General features: G+C 45.8%; 1 protein-coding gene across 5 annotated transcripts in view; it reads left to right on the top strand.

Annotated features, from left to right (window-relative positions):
- Prmt2 (protein arginine methyltransferase 2) overlaps positions 1-17,455 on the top strand; it is a 20,925-nt gene extending 3,470 nt beyond the window's left edge. For 2 of the 5 annotated variants that reach the window (XM_020182042.2, XM_074072452.1), the window contains exons 3-11: positions 3,859-3,978; positions 4,597-4,779; positions 7,705-7,866; positions 8,652-8,816; positions 11,178-11,353; positions 14,409-14,538; positions 15,143-15,279; positions 16,110-16,281; positions 16,852-17,455. In XM_020182042.2, the coding sequence (XP_020037631.2) occupies positions 3,859-3,978; positions 4,597-4,779; positions 7,705-7,866; positions 8,652-8,816; positions 11,178-11,353; positions 14,409-14,538; positions 15,143-15,279; positions 16,110-16,281; positions 16,852-16,884 (1,278 nt within the window). In that variant the 3' untranslated portion in view covers positions 16,885-17,455. The other 3 variants (XM_074072453.1, XM_074072454.1, XM_074072455.1) reach the window with 2 other exon arrangements.

The raw sequence follows: 17,455 nt of genomic DNA, 5'->3' as shown, positions 1-17,455 counted from the left end.
TCTGTTGTTGTTTTATTTTGGGGAACAGGTTCTCACTGTGTAGCCCAGGCTGGCCTTGAACTCGTGATCCTCCTGCCTCAGCCTCCTGAGTGCTGAGATTACAGGCATGAACCACCAGGCCCAGCTTTCCTTCATTCTATTCTTTTTGGATTTAATTTTCTTTCTTGTAACATCTTCAAATGGAAACCTGAATTACTGATACTAAGTCTTCTCTAACTTTTGCCTTTAAAGCTGTAACTTTTCCTCTAATCACATTTTTTTCTGTATCTCACACTTTTAAATGCACTGTATTTTCATTATAACTAGAATATTTTTAATGTAATTACACATTTTCTGGACTGTTTGGAATTGTCATGCTTGATTTTTGAAATACTTCCGAAATTTACCTACCATTTAGTTGCTTAGTTTGATGTGCGGACCTTTGGTTAGAGAGCATGACGTGCCTTTGACAGGGCTGCTTATAGCCTTGTTCAGTGAGCCGTTTTCCTGAGGGTTCTCTATGCCTTCTGTACTTTCTGGGCACAATGTTCTGTGAATATCACTGAGGCCAAATGGGTGATTAGTATTGTCCAGACCACTCTCTTTTCTGGCATTTGTCTATGTATTCTGCCAGTTACTGAGGACGAGTTTAGGTGTGGACTTGCCTGTCTTTCCTTTTGGTTTTGTCACTCTTAATTTGAATCCTTATTATTGTCTGCATATATTTAGGCTATATTTTAGATTGTTTCTTAGATTAATGGTGTTTTTATGAAGGATTTCTGTATCTGCTAATAAATACTTGTATTTTTTAAAATTCTAATTAATGTTAATTTAGGTGTGCCAGCTTTCTTAGGGTTAGTGCTTGCATGGTGTGTGTGTGTGTGTGTGTGTGTGTGTGTGTGTGTGTGTGTTGTTTAGGTCCTTAGATTTAAAGGATTTCTTTTATGAAGAGCTGCTTGGGTCTAGCTCTAAGGTTTTTTTGGTGTTGGACAATTTCTGCCTTTTAATTGGAGTATTTTAGTCCATTAACATTTAATGTAACGAAAGATATAATTCAGTTTAACATCGACTGTTGTCTTCTATTTATCACATTTCTTTGTACATTTCCATTCTTTCCTCTTTTGGATTAATAAAACATTTTTACATTTCATGTTATCTCCTTTATTGGCTTAATTGTACCTTTTCTATTATGTTAGTGGCTTCTAAATAAATTGCAGAATATGTGTTACCATATCCTAGTCTTTTTTTTTTCCAATTTTATTGTGTATATCCATTTTCCACCTCTCACATTTTTGTCCTCTTACAATGTATTTTAATTCTCCCTGTGTCATTGCCCAAGAGTAGATGATTCACAATCACAGTCCTTTCTGATAAAACACAAGAAGTCTCTGGCTTCTCCCCATGCTTTCACCCATTCCTGTCTTCCTGCATTCTTAGTTTCCAGGTAGGCAACTTGTTTTCATAGTTAGTGTGGGTTGTCATGTGAAATTATGTTAACCTTGGTTTGAGTGAGAATATGTTTTGTCTTTGTTTTTGAGAATACATTAACTTGAGGAGTTTTAGACTTGCAGTTTTCTTGTCACCTTTTGTTCTTAATCAGATGCTGATGGGAGGCAGCTAGTCGCTTCTCACTGTAACGAGGGCAGTGGACTCTTCTTGCTGGCTTCGTTTGAACTCTTCTCATCCTTCATTTTTCTTTTCAGTTCTGTGTATTAGTCCTACCTGGGATTAGCAAACTTAAATCTGTGATATTTTCTGTTAATTTTGGAAAATTTTCTACCATTATTTCTGTAGTTATTTCTCCTGCCTCATCTCCTCTCATTTTGGGACTGTGCTTAGGCATCAGATTTCCTGCCACTGTTTCACACATTACATCCCTGTGCCCATTTTTTTTCATTTTTGTGCTTCGGCTGGTTCTAAATGAAATAACTAGAAAAAAGATTTGGAGAAACATTTGTTCAAGATCGCAAATAAGATCTGTATTATGCAAAGAGTTCTTTCAGTTTGAAAAGCAGGAGACAAATAGTCAAATAAAATAAAGAAGCCTTTTACAGAAGAGCAGATCCAAACAACCAGAAAAACCATGAAAATGTGATAATCAAATAATTGAAACTAAATAGCTGAGATGCCACTTTACATGGGTCACCTGCACTGGACGCAGGGATGATGCTGGGGCCACTGAGAGTGCAGACAGAGCCCCCCGCCCACTGCTGTGCCACATTCTATGTGGGAAGAAGCTGACATGAGTGAACTTATCCTTCAAGCCTGGCAGCCTGTCCCATAGAAATAAAATGTCTTCACATAAGGATACATGTGCACAAGTTTTTGTTGCAGCATTGTTTATGGCGTATAAAATACAGCAAATCAGTAGAGGATGGCTGAAGAATCAAGTAGAATTCACTATTCTACAGAATATTGCAGTCATTGAACATAGTAAAAGAGTTTCCCACAAGATACTATGTAAGAAAAACAAAAATAAAAGGGGGTCTTAAGGTATTCTTTATACAAAAAGCTATGTCAAAAGAAAAAAGAATCCATTGTGTGAGTGAGAACGCAGACACACAGGTGTGTGTGATGTGAGCATGGAGCCAGGGTAGAAGGGAACACACCAGGTGGTCGCTACTGCTCGCTCTGGGAGGTGGAGGGGATGAAGGGAGTAGGAAGGGATGGGGAGGAGAGCAAGCTGAGGGAACACACTGCCAAGCTATGCTACTGCAACAGGAAAAAGGAACAGTTAATATACAACCAATAAGTACATAGAAAAACATGCCTGACTACGCAACAAAGGAAAACTGAAGCAACAAAAGTAATTTTTACTGTCGATTGGCAGAGATGAAAGTGACAAAAACCACTGCCACTGCCTCCAGGGCGTCTGAGGCATCCTGAGGGCATTAGGTGGTGGTTCAGTTTCATGCTCATGAATTTATCCTAAGAAATGCAGAGTGGTTCATGTGTGACAGACTTCATCTTGACATAATTTATAATACAAAACACTGCAAAAGGTCTGTATGAAGCTAGGAGATTGGATAAATAAGTTCTGATACACAGGTATCAAAAATGTGTTCAGAAGTATATTGAATAATGAGGGGAAATCAGAATTAGGAAGTGAGAAACAGGTCATAGGGTAGCAGTTTGAACCCAACAAATGCTTTATGTGTGTGGTCATGTGCACTTAAATGTTGAAAGGATGAACAGCAAAGTGTTGATTGTCTCTAAGCTGAGAATGAGGTTATAGGGTGTTTTAATTTTCTTTGTTCTGTTGTGCTTTCACACATTTCCTAAAGTGAATATAAATTGCTTGTATGTTTAGAAAATTTTGTTTAGGATATACATGTTGGGATAGGGTTGCTTCATTGAACTGGAGAGTAGCTTGCCACCTCCAGTGCATATCTCCCAGACTGGTTCTGATAGAAGGTGGTACTGGGGCACAGGGCAGGGACTCTGTCGATTTCTGTGGAGGTTTATGCCAAGTCTCCAGGACCTTTTATAGGCCCTTGCTGTCCTCACTTGGGATTCTGGGCCCAGCTGTATCCTCAGGTGTGAAGAGGTCTCCAGAGCCTGACACCCAATGGTGTCTTTCTCACTGGCTGATTTATCACTCTGGAAGCATTAGGGTCCTAAAAGGGCCCCTTTCTGATTTATTTTGTTGACATTCTTTTTAAGACGCAAATCATCCTACATTAGAAATGTAAAGGTGGAGTGAAAGTGATAGCCTTCAATTATTCTAGTAAATACATTTGCATAATAAAAACTTGGCCAAGTTCAGTCTTTATCTGAAAGAGTGGAGGAGGGAGGGAGGGAGGGAGGGAAGAGGGAGAAGGGGGAGAGGAGAGAACAGAGCTTCACAGTGTTGTCCTGTGTCTTCTTGGCGGAGGGCAGGAGGAAGAGCCCATGGACTATGGCAGCGAGGTGCAGCTCCTGCAGGAGGGTGTGCAGTCACAGCCACAGCCTGAGGAGTTTGTGGCCATCGCAGACTATGCTGCCACCGATGAGACTCAGGTAGCCACACTTTGCAGCCTGTGACTTACAAATTTAAAATGTTTGATGACAAAATTAGATGTCCATTTTGCAATGTCACACCAAAGTAAAGAAGTGTTCAGATGTTTAGACAACAGGACCTGTATTCTACCTTCCCCAGCAGGAGGCAAAAGTGCCTGGATGAGGACCCAGTCCTCAGCCCAGCCAGTGGAATAAGCACCTTCTCATGTCTGCCTTGGAGACCTTGCTGTAGAACCCTCCAGGTTAGGAAAGCAAAAGGTGTCAATGAAAGTGTCTACTCAAGTGTAACAGGACCCCATGAGCTAACAGCCACTACATAGCTGTGTGGTGGAGGGCTGCTGATGAGTTTTGTCCTGTGTCATTTGAAAATATTTACTCTTTCTTTTAAAAAGTGCCCCCTAGGCTGTGCAGCCCTTTCAGATGGATGCTTCATCACAGTCCAAATCCTGCTGTCAAGTTCGTAAAGTTGTCAGTTGCTGTAATCACAGGCTGACTCCTGAAGTCTGGTTTGGTCACCAGTGATGGGGATTTACCACTCAGTAAATCACTGATGAGTTCTCAGTTACTGGGATCTCTATTGAGTCCTAACTTCCAACTGTTTTGCTTCTTGTTTTCCAGCTCAGTTTTTTGAGAGGAGAAAAAATTCTTATCCTGAGGCAAACCACAGCTGACTGGTGGTGGGGTGAGCGTGCAGGCTGCTGTGGATACATACCTGCGAACCATGTCGGGAGGCAGATGGAAGAGTACGATCCTGAGGATACCTGGCAAGATGAGGAATACTTTGGCAGCTATGGAACTCTGGTATTGCTTTCCAAATCTCCCTTACAGCTGGCAGTTCTCCTGGTGTTTAGGGAAGGCTGCAGACCTCCTCATTGGCCGAGCAGCCCTGAGGTCTTTATTGCTCAGCTCTGCCATTGTGAAGCGAAGACAGCCATGCACCGCACGTGGCCTGAGCATGCTCTTGTTGCAGTAGATTTATTTATGAAGACTTAATCTGTCCCTGCTCCTTACTACTGTTAGAACTCAGGCCTCACACTTCACCACTTGAGCCATTCCCCCAGTCTTGTACACTAAAATCTGAACTTTACTTGGCTTTTATATATCACAAAATCTTTTTCTTTTGATTAAAAAAGTTTAAAAATGTAGAAGTCATTCTTAGTTTGGAAGCCATACAAAACGAGGTGTTGGGGTCAATTTGACCTGTAAGCTGTTTCTTGCTGAGCCAGGTCAGGGAGATTATTTGATTAAGAATTTTGAACTTCTCTATGTTTAAAAAGTAATGAATTTTACTTAAAATTGAAACAAATGAGTGGTAATACTGCTAAACAGCCAGTTTATTAGTCTTTATTATCCTGCTGTAAAGGAAGGCCTACAATCCTATGGCCCAGGTGGTGACCTTTGTTTAAAAATAATAGCTACATGGAAGGTGAACGTTACAGAAGAGATGTTGAGTGAAGGAAGGAAGACATGGGCCACAGTGTCTGATTCAGTTACATAAAGTTAAGAGGTATTATATGCAAATGTAATGTAAGTGATAAAACCAAGAGCAGGGAGCAGGTGCTCCTGAAATGAGATGGAGGTCCCTGTCTGAGGTGGGCCTGTGACTGGAGTGGGAAGGTTTGTGTGCATGTTCTGGGTCACATGGGTTTGCTGTGTTGTACTAGTAATCTCAATGTACTTTCCTCTAGGTATGCTTTCTTTTTTTCTTTTTTTGTGGTATTGGGGTTTGAACTTTGATCCTTGTGCTTGGAAGGCAGGTGCTTTACCATTTGAGTCATGCTCCTAGCCCTCTTTGCTTTAGATGTTTTTTGAATAGGGTCTCACATTTATGCTGGGGCCAGTCTGGACTATTAATTTATGCTCCCCATGTAGCTGGAATGACAGATGTGCTCTGACACACCCACCTTTTATTGATTGAGATGGGGGTCTCGTGAACTTTTGCCTGGGCTGGCCTTAAACCACAATCCTCCAGATCTCTGCCTCCCAAGGAGCTGGGACTACTTGTGTGAGCCAAGATACTTGGCTTAATAAACTGTGTTTCAAAATTTAAAATGTTAAAGTAAAAATCACTATGTATGTACAATGTTAGAGCTTTCAGCCCATTAAGGAAAGGTACACAATGACTGCCAAAGTCTGCAGTCATCCCCCCTCCCAACAGATGGTGCTGGCACTGAACTTTCCCTCAGCAATGCAACAGTGCTTGTGCTCTGTTAGAACGGTTAATGATTTTGTTTTAAACAGCAAAACACTTGCGGCAGTGTGGAGTTGGCTTGTGAAGAATAAGGCAATCTTCGGCTGTAGTCTCCCACAAATACCCCGTGTCCCAGTTCTGGCTGTGGGAAAAGGCTGGGATGTTTCTGGAACCTTCTGTGTGGTTGTGCATCTCCCTCAGCACTGTTGTAGCAGCCTCAGGTGCTGTGGCTTTGGAGTCGTTCATCGTCATTTGTGCTGCCCCCATGGCAGATTGGTACTGCCTGGGTTGATAAGTGGTTAGGGACAAGTGGTATCTCTGGTGTTGACCCCCTTTGTGGTGCACAGGCCTTTTACCATGTCATACACTTTCTTGTCAAGTTTACTCCTGGCCATTTTGGTTCTGTGTTGGTTGATGGCTGGGAGGAGACCCCTATACATGGTTGTATGTAGGTTTCCATGGCTTCCTGGGGTTCTGTCTACTGGCCAGCTACTGAAAGAAGGGCATTAGGAGCTCTGACCTAACCACAAGTCTATCTGTTTCTGTTAGTTTTGCTCTGTGTATTTTGGAGCTTTGCTATTAGCTACAAAAATATTGAGAATTTGATGCCCTTTTGATGAATTGACTCCTTTGTTGCTGTGAACTGACTCTTCATTTCTGGAACATTTTTTGCTCTGAAATGTCTTGTCTGGTGCCCATGCGACAGCTCCAACTCTCCCCGATTGGTGTTAGCATGATACACCTTTTCCATTCTTTTGTGTTTCCCCTGCGTGTCTTTATATTTAACGTGGGTTTCTTGTAGGTGAGGTAGGGTCCAGTCCTTTGTTTCCATTCTATAGCAGTGTCTTGTGAGAGCGTCCAGACCTCTGCCTTACCCTCCTGGCTGTGGTCTCTCCCCAGTGGCTTTTCAGCTGGTTTCATAGCATGAGCCCGCTAGGTGGTGCCATCTTCTGCAGGCTAGGGCTCTGCCAGTCCCTGAAGGGACCTTTCTCTGCTTCCTTGGGATCAGGTGTTTTCCTACCTCAGGACATGTCTGGAGCCAGAGAGGGCTTTACTTCCACCAAGCTATGGTCTTGGCCCTTGCAAGCAACTAAGAGACAAACTAATGCGTGAAGAGGCCTGTGGGGCCCCTGTTGCCCCGCCCTCCCCGCATGCATCTCTTCTGTGATGTGTTCAGTGTTTTCTCTCGGATACCTCGTGGGGATGCCTTGTGGAGATGCATGGGTCTATCCTCCCCTGAAAGAAGAAGGGGGATGGATGTCTGAGTGGTCCACACCTGTTCTCTACTCACTGTGCTTTTCTCAGGGAAAAGCTGCAGGTGGCGCTGTACTAAACTGGAAAGATTTCAAAAACTGTTTCTTTCCTTCACTGTCCACTCTCACTGGCTTGTTTTATCGTTTCACTTTTAAATCTATTTGTTGCTTATACTTTTAGAGTGAGGTTGGGGTGTGAGCTGTGGCCCTGACCCTCCTCTGCAGTCCACACCTTTGCATAGCCGCAGGCCCTTGTGGTAATTCTTGATGTGTTTTGTCTAGAAACTTCATTTGGAAATGTTGGCAGACCAACCTCGGACAACAAAATACCACAGTGTCATCCTGCAGAACAAGGAGTCCTTGAAGGACAAGGTCATCCTGGATGTGGGCTGCGGGACTGGGATCATCAGCCTTTTCTGTGCGCATCACGCACGGCCCAAGGCGGTGAGTCAGGCTGCAGCATCTATGTCTGATGTAGTGTCTGGGTGCCAGGTGGCTGCTGCACTTCTGGCTCTCGGGATGACTTCTTGGCCTCAGTGTGTCCTCATGAGCGAGGCTCTTGTTGGGGAATCAAGCAGCTGGCCAGCTGTGGCCTAGGCTGTGATGCTCTTTACTGGCTGTGAGCATCAGGTGTTCTTTCAATTCAGTATAGAAAAAGGCATGTCCATGCATCACCCCAGCACAGGCCTCTCACTCCCTGGTGCCTTCTTTCTTCCCCTTGAATGCATGTCTCTGCTGAGCTGCACTGTGGCCTCATGACAGCTGGACACAGTGGACAACATACTGGTTTACAGTGCAGTGATCACTGTACCCAGATGCTGCCAGGTCAGGGTCTGGGCCAGAGCTAACACTCAGGCCCTTCTCCAGACCCTCCCCTGAGAACTGGGATCTGGTTTTCCCAAGCCACAGGTTATAATAGACCTGTTGCTTGGTGGTGCTAGGTGTCTGCTGTGTGGTTACAGGTAGTGCTTACTGTGTGTGGAAGCCATCTGAGGGGTGAGGCTCTGTTTACCTACAGCCTCACCTACATCATGTGCAGAAGGTGCAGAAAGGAAGCAGGATCAGTGACAGCACCTTCGTTGGGGTGCCATCCAAGGTCATGAGGGTGCCGTGTGGCTTGGCCTGTGCATTCTTTTGTCATCGTTCCTAATATTGACTGACTAAGGAGAGTAGAGGCCACAGGCTGCTGCAGTGTTGAGATGTGGTTGATGGTGTCCTTGCTGCTGCAGGTGTATGCTGTGGAGGCCAGCGAGATGGCACAACACACAGGCCAGCTAGTCCTGCAGAACGGCTTTGCTGACACCATTACCGTGTTCCAGCAGAAGGTGGAGGATGTGGTGCTGCCTGAGAAGGTGGATGTGCTGGTGTCTGAGTGGATGGGGACCTGCCTGCTGGTAAGGCCAGGCCTGTGACTGACTTGGGTTAGTGGGGCCTCGGTGCTTCTAGACCTGGCACCCTGGGCCTGTCTCTAGAATCTTCAAAAATCATGATTAATTTTGACTTTTTTCCTAAGGCAAAGTGTAATTAATTTCTTGTATGAACACTGACCTAGTGCCTTGAATTTTTAACTGATCATAAAAAAGTAACTTTGTGTGAAATTTAAGAATGATTTAAATTTGATTTTCTTCAATTTAAGAATGATTCTCCTCCCAATACTGGGGAAGTCCAGCCTTATGAAGAGGCTGTTTCTTCAGTCAGCAGTGTCTTTGTCTCTATGGCACCACTTGCCTTAGATATTTGAGCTGCTGCTCAAATATCACAGCATCTATGAAACCCTCCTGTGCCTCACTCGTGTGCATGGCTGTCATGCTCCCTGGGCCTCACTCACAGGTGGAGGTGGATTGACCTGGTTACCCTGCATATACCTTGTCACTTACCCTGCCAGCTTGGAGGACTGTATATGTGGGGAGAAGGGGAGAGCACACTGTCCACCCAGCCCACTTTTGCACATTTAGTGTAGTACATTAGCCTGAAATTTAATCTCTGTAGAAAAATTACACCTGGGTGAAAGGGAATAGAACGTAACTCATGCTTCCAATATAAGTGGCTGTTGAGTGTTGCCCAGTGGCTTATGGGTGCACAGATTGAGGAAAATACCAACAGAGGACTTTAGGCCTTTGGAGTTAGGTTGTCAGCAAGTAAGTGTTGGTAGGCTTAGGATATATGGTGGCTTATCAATAACATTTGTGGGTTTGTAGGAAGACACAGGAAAAGGGACTATGCCTTGTATCCATGAAGTAGCTGTCAGTCTTAGCCCCCAAGACCACTGTAAATTCTTTCAGTTCCTGCTGCTGTGCCAGCTGTGGGGATGAAAAGAGGACAGACCAAAAATGAGCCTGTGTGGACACTTGGCCCTGTGTGGTGCTTGCTCAGTGGGGGAGGCATGGCTGCTGGTGGGTCCAGCTCTGATGAGCTGGCAGACATGAGAAGCAAGGGAGGCGAGGAGGAGGAGACGTCCGGAGGTCCAGGGGAGTGGATCCAGGTTCCTACCAACTCTTTGATCAGGAAGACATGGCCCTGCATCCTGTGAATCAGAATGAGGCTGTGATGGAACTTCGTTTATAGCCACATGCTGAGTCTAGGAGAGCAGTCAGAGCCTGGAGAAGGTGGTGTCTGGGGGACATCAGGGCCTGGGGGAGGTGAGTGTCTGGGGGAGGTCGGGGCCTGGGAGAGGTTAGTGTCTGGAGGTGTCTGGGGGAGGTCGGGGTCTTCAACAGTGATAGTTATAAGGCTGGGCCCTGCAGCAGGCCGTAGGAGGGTATGATGGGATCTGCCTGTGGGCTGTCCAGGGCTTTTCTGGCCACAAGGAAAACAATTAGATTTGTACAGAAATCTGTGTTTAAAAATGCTCATGACAGGTTGGATGCAGTTGTTCAAGCCTGTAATCCTAACTGCTCTGTTGGTAGAGATTGGGAGGATTGCATTTTGAAGCCACCCTAGGCAAAAAGTTTGAAAGACCACATTTCAGCCAATAAAAGTTGGGTGTGGTGGCTCATACCTGTCATCTCAGCCATGATCCAGCCTAAGCATAAAGCAATACCCTATCTCAAAAATACCCAAAGCAAGGACCGGAGGCATGGCTCCTGCCTAGCAAGCGCCAAGCCCTGAGTTCAGCTACCATTACCACCTCCTCTGCCCATGTTCATGACGTGCTTATAATCCCAGCACTCAGTAGGTTGAGGCAGGAAAATTAGGAATTTGAGGAGAGCTTTGGCTCCATAGCCAGAACCTGGATCAAAAGAAAAAAAAGAGCTGGGGGCGTGATTCAAGGGAGTTCAAACCTCAGTCCTGTCAAAAACAACTCAAAAAATGTTCATGACAACATTCTATCCATTTTATCCAAATGGAAGGAAATTGCAAATAATAGAAACAATTAATGGTAATTCATATCATTAAAATTGTGTTTTAGAAGGATTGTTAATAATGTTAGGTAAACATTGATGACATGTTGCTGGTTGTAGAAATTCTGGGAATGCCGCAGGGCAGCTAATTTTGTGAGAGCCCTGCAGCAGTGGGACTCCCTCCCACGTGCTGGTGGGTGAGCATGAGAACCTCCCAGTTCAACAGAAAGTGACATGACTTGCATCCGGGCCATGGCTCACATGTGTGACTTTGCTCTGTGGGTGCACAGTAACCCTGCACTGCTCATGTGTGATTCCATGACCTTGCTGAGATGTCTGACTAGCTGTATCATTCTGACCATGATGTGATGAGACCTAGTGACTTGTTCCTGTGTATCTTTTCTTCCTGTACAGTTTGAGTTCATGATCGAGTCCATCCTGTATGCCCGGGACACATGGCTGAAGGAGGATGGGGTCATCTGGCCAACTACGGCTGCACTGTACCTGGTGCCCTGCAGCGCGGACAAGGACTACCACAGCAAGGTGCTCTTCTGGGACAATGCCTACGAGTTCAATCTCAGTGCGCTCAAGTAAGTGTGACGCCAGACACATGGGCATGGTCTGCCAGGCTCTGCAGGAGGGATGGTGTGGGGACTGGCTGAATGGCCTTCACAGTTCTATAGGTATCTCTGCCTCTAGAGGCAGTATGGTTAATCCTCTGGGAAGCACAATTGCTCTCATTTTGAGAAAGTCGTCTCTCATACACACAGTGACCTAGGGAACCTAGTGAAGATTTTCCCCATCACATCTTCCTCTGCCCTCTCTGGCCTGCTTAACTGATTACTAAGATGGCTACTCTGTGGAGGGAATAAACAGTATGAGAAGAACATAGGGTACAATCCCCCCAGGGAACTGGGCTGCCCTGGGCAGACCCTGAAGCCTAGGAGTCCCTCTTCCCCAACTAGGCTCTCCTGTAGAACGGGCCTTTAGCCAAACTCCCAGAGCCTCAGAATTTTGCAGGTTTATTTATAGAAGAGGTGGGATCCACTCTTTCAATCAACATTCCCAAATGTTATGAGAATGTCATGTTTAAAAATGAGGACAAAAAAATGTATAAATGTATGCAGTGTTGAAGTAAAACTTTTTTTTTTTTTTTGTGGTAGTGTGGTTTGACCTCAGGGCCTTGTGCTTGGGAGGCAGGCCCTCTACTAGTTGAGCCATGCCTCCAGCCCTTTTTGCTTTACTTATTTTTCAGATAGTGTCTTGCATTTTTTTGCCTGGACCCTGCATTGGACCTTGTTCTTCCTACCTATGCTTCCCACATATCTGGGATTACAGGTGCCTTCATTATGCTTTGTTGGTTGAGATGAGGCCTCACTAAGTTTTTGCTGTGACTGACCTTGATTATTGATCCTCCTGATCTCTGTCTCCCAAGTAGCTGGGAGTACAGTTGTGAGCCACCACATCCAACCCTAAAACACAAATGTTTATTCCTAATAAGAACTGTAAATTTTTAATGATCGTCAGGCAATGTGTTGGTGCTGGTTTTGGTGTTTTGCAAAGGAAGGAATACTCCAAAGTCGTTGAGACTAGTGGACACACCTGTACAGTTGACCCTAGTGGACACACCTGTACATTTGAGCCGGGTAATCTATCACAAGTGATTTCCTGATGAGGCATTAGCCTTTTAAGCTGTTCTGCTGGGAAAGTGTGGTGAGCCAGCTCCTTCCCCTTCTGAGAGCAGTGTGGAGCTTAGGAAAGTGGGGGGGCGGGGGCCCACTCACTAGAAAGTACAGAAACTCCAGGTCCTGCAGTGAGGGACTGATCACCCCAGGCCCTGATGTCACTGCAGGGGGGCAGTAGGCTGCAACTCTTTCTTTTCTTTTAATTAAAAAAAATTTTTAAAAAAGAACAAAGTAATATAAAGTTGTGAAACCTTCCTCTGTTAAAAGAATTACTGCTCTCTCACTCAGAATCCCAAAAAGAATAGAGAGGAATGCCCCTACAATGTGGTCCTGTAGTTCCTGTGGGAAAAGGGATTGGAAGGGTTAGGTGGCACTTCTGCTGCCAGATGTCACAATCTGTGTGGTGCTGTAGTGAGTAATGATACCCTGGCAGAGCAGGAAAAGAGAGGCAGGGCCTGGGAAGGAATCAGGGGACAGAGGTGGCTTCCAAGTGAGGAGGGCCAAGGGCTGAGTCACACATTCTCAGGACATTGATTAGGCCTTCCTTCTCTCACACAAGATGCTACAACTTAGTTCCTCATGGATTTAAGAGTTTTGTGTTAGAGAGCAACCTCCACTGCAGGAATCTCTGGGGCCTGTGTCAGATCCTAGCTGGAGAGGAAATCACCAGAAATCAAGGGCTACACAGACCCTGGAGACCCTGGATTAGAGTTTATAAAGTCGAATGGAATCAATGTGCCAGAAATCAGCAAAACCTCAGTCATAAAACAGTAACTAATTAGGGAGAGATCCTTGCTGACCAGTCTTAGAATCCATTAGAAAAACGCAAATATCTGCATGAGATTTTAGCCAATCACTTGAACAAGCAGGAAGCAAAAATCAATACAATTACCAATAAATACTTGAATAATTGTTATTTGTAATTAAAATGAAAATAAATGCACTTTTTGCCTACCATACGAGCAAAGATTAAAATCCCCTGTGCTTACCAGGCAGCAGCTATCTGTGTGCTGCAGTATGCAGAGGGAAGCTGTGGAGTGAGGGACCAGGACCACGGAACTAGGGACCGGGACCATGGAGCTAGAGACTAGGGCTGTAGAGCAAGGGGCCAGGGTGTTAGAGGGACCAGGATGTCCACTTCCAGTCACTGCCAGAGCCTCCCACTTGCATGGTGCCTGGAAAACTTGGGAAACAAGTAGTGGTCCTAGGCACAGAGCTAACTATCTGATGGAGGGTCTGCAGATGTTTTTTAAAAATATTGATTTTGTTTTAAAACAACACAGATTTTTAGGAATATTAATGGAATTAGAAACTAGGAGGTAGTAAAGATGCCTGATCAAACCATTTATACTCAATGGATCCTATTTTGCCTAAGTATACATTAATGTGTATGGGAAGAAAAGCTGATTACCAAAGTGATAAGGCAGTAGTGCAGAAAATTAAAATTTTTTCTTTATACTTCTCTATTTCTCAGTTTCTTACAAATCCATAATTATCGTTATCATTAGAAATATGTACATATAATCTTTATTAAAATATTTACTTTGCTATTTCAGAAGTTACTACTATGCATAGTTTTAAAAACATTTCTGTGGTACATAACCGGGGCATTCCACAAAAGATACCTCAAGATAAAGATTCAAAAGTTGAAGCAAACACAGGCAGCACCCATCTTCTTGCTCATGTGATCATTGGCATCCAGGTGCTCAGATCTCCACCTATGTCATGAAAGCGTGACTGGTCAGCTATAGGGGACTGTCCTGGAGACTCTCAGCAAGGCTGAAGTTGGGGTGGGCCCTGCCAGTTGGCCTGGTCCCCAGGGCTCCTTCAAGGCCAGGGCACAGATAGGAGCACTGCTGTTGCAGCTCCCACTGCTGTTGCAGCTCCCACTGCTGCCAGGTGGTTTAAACCCTGAGGTCTCTGTAACGACCTTGAGCCTGTACTTTGGCCTTTCCACCAGATCTTTAGCAATCAAGGAGTTTTTTTCAAAGCCCAAGTATAATCACATCTTGAAGCCAGAAGACTGTCTCTCTGAACCGTGCACCATTTTGCAGTTGGACATGAGAACCGTGCAGATCTCCGATCTAGAGGTGAGAGGAGGGTGGCCTGCTTCCTCCTGACACTCAGTCTTGTGTGAGTCACTGGGTACCTGCTGGGCATAGCACAGACCTGCAGTGAGGGCAGGGTATATGTGGTGAATGATTTTATAATACAAATAAGTGAGTTTAGACTCCATTTGCTACTACTTTTTCTCTTTTTATGTTCTACCTTGACTTTCTCTTCCATGTTTTTTACAACATTTTATGTAATTTTTTAAATGTCCTCAGTTATTTTTAGGTTTATTATTTAATATTCTGGGCATCTTTAAGATTGCATATGTTATAGTCTGTTTATCATGGTGTAGTAATTGAATTACAAATTCTTCCAAGTGATTTTAGTTACCATTGGTAACAGAATTCCTGGTGTCTCTCTTGTGGTTAGGGTTAGGGTTAGGGCCAGTCAGTGCTTTGCATGCAGCTTCCAGCAGCACAGGAGTTTGGGGTGGACATAGGCGGCAGCACCTGAATTGCTCAAGGCTGTCTGCATGGTCCAGAGTGGTTTAAAAGTTGGGATTGGGGTTAGGATTTTTTGGGCTGTAAGTGGGGCCATCTGTGGCCCCGTGTCCTCAACATGCTGTCCTGTGCTTGGGTGCAGACCATGCGTGGTGAGCTGCGCTTTGATATCCAAAAGGCCGGCACCCTGCACGGCTTCACGGCCTGGTTCAGTGTGCGCTTCCAGAGCCTGGAGGAGGGACAGCCACAGCAGGTTCTCAGCACGGGTCCACTGCACCCGTGAGTGACCCCAGGGGGTATGGGGTGGTGGTGAGATGTGGCAGGGTTGGGGCGTTGGCATGGGGCATGGGCACTGCTGTAGAGGGTGAGGGAAAATGGTGTAGACCCTTGCCTGGCCTGGTACTGTCCAGCCTTCTCACTGGGTGACGGGGCAAGTTGGAGGCCATATGAATGAGCCCTCTCACCCCCACTCCCAAAACAGGAGAGGAAGAGAAAGGATGTTTGAGGAATGAGCAGAGGCTGAGGACAGCCCAGGCTAAGACCACTGGATAGCGGTGGCCACGTGCACGTTAGGTCCAAAGAGCTAGAGATGGCAGACACTGCCCAAGATTCCTGTCATTGCAGCTGTCTAGCTCACTTTAAACACACCTCTCACAGAAGTCACTGCTCAGGGGACTGGTTTGGTTATGTGTACGGTGGCTTGACCAAGTGTCTGAAGTCTAGGAAGAGGGACACAGTGACCCTGGGTGGACACCTGTCCTCTGGGCTGGGGAGTCTGGGACCCTGTGTGGCTGGCTGGATGAACCTGGACTCACCATACAGTGGGCTATCCAGATGAGCTGTCCTGGAACCTGAGCCGTCTCCAAAATGTTCCCTATGTTGTATCAGAGCAGTGTGTCTGCCTCCTTGTGACTTTGATACTGGTGTGTTGCATCAAGACTGTTTAGAACCTGGGGCCGGGGTGTCTCTGTTCTGTGATTAGCCCAAAAAGCAAATCTCATGTCGCCAGGATCCCAGGAGGTCACAGGGCACAGCAGAACTGGGTCATCCCGAGGACCCTGTCAAGGCTGCTGGAACAGCCTTGCAAGTGACCGTGCCCTGTCTTGCAGCACCACGCACTGGAAGCAGACCTTGTTTATGATGGACGACCCAGTCCCTGTCCACACAGGAGATGTGGTCACAGGTTCCGTTGTATTGCAAAGAAATCCGGTGTGGAGAAGGCACATGTCCGTTGCTCTGAGCTGGGCCGTCACTTCCAGACAAGATCCCACATCTCAAAAAGTAAGATACAGTGGCAAGCCCTGTCCTTGGGTTCAGGTCCTCAGGGAGACAGCACCATAACCATGGGCTGCTGGCACTTGGCAGGACTCCAGGCCCATGCCTTTCTCACATCACTGTTTATTCCCCACAAAGGAAGCAGATACTGTTACTAGCTCTGTTTCTCCTTTTCCTGACTAGGAAGTTGCAAGTTCAGAAAGTAAGTCATTTTTTTCAGGTGACACAGGTCAGTGAGAGGAGACCACCAACTTTTCCAAAAAGCCAGGGCAGACAAGGCCAAGTGGAGCCAGGCCTTCTCACAACGTGTGATCGAGAGTGATGGAGAAACACTGGTGGTGTCAGGCCACAGGTCTCAGAGGCTACTTGAAAATGGGACTCTCATTTCTGGAGTCAAAGATAACATGGGAGAGAAAGAAAAAATGACCCCATGGTTCCTCTTTACTTTATGTTCAGTTTACATGTTCATTTCACTGTCTATGTGGAGTTCCGTTCTGTTGTCCAGGGACAAATTGTTAGGAGATACTATGTGTTAATCAAAAATAAATGATTTCACTGATTTGTTTTCTTTTTCAGGTTGGAGAGAAAGTCTTTCCCATCTGGAGATGACGGTTGAGTTCTTCTTGGGAGGCATGGTGCGCATCTTGGGGGATGATGGTGCACCTGGCCTCCCATACACCTGCTGTACAGTCTGTGCACATTTGCTCCACACTGACCCCTCCCCACCTGACAGGTGATGTCAGGGCCCCCCCATAACCCCTCCCCAGACAAGTGCTTGGGTTTGACCCCAGTGGTGTCCCGCTAGTGTAGGCTGTGTCTGCAGGTGTTCACCCCGTGGTGCCGACAGTGCTGCCCGTGGTGGTTGTGGCGGCTATGTTCCCAGCTAGGTGTAGTTTTAGACTCCTCAGACGTACGCATGTCAGCCTCTGTTTCTGTGACCGTGACGTTCACGCCTCGTGTCTGTGGTGTCCTTGCTGCCCTCGCTCAGCCACTCCTGCAGAGTGTGGGGTGCAGAGCTATGCCTGGCTCTGCATAAGGCAGACGCTGAGTAGCTGTGGCTTGGCGCAGGGGCTGGCGGCAGCAATGCATGTGACAGGTTCTGCATGGCGCTGCAGTGTGCAGACGTCTTCCAGGTAAATTGTGGGACATAGTACATGCTCAATAAATATTTTTCAATGAA

Source organism: Castor canadensis, chromosome 5 (genome assembly GCF_047511655.1).
Source record: "Castor canadensis chromosome 5, mCasCan1.hap1v2, whole genome shotgun sequence".
Lineage (NCBI taxonomy): Eukaryota > Metazoa > Chordata > Mammalia > Rodentia > Castoridae > Castor > Castor canadensis.
The sequence above is the reverse complement of the archived record's forward strand: the minus strand, read 5'-3'. Positions and strand labels throughout refer to the sequence as shown.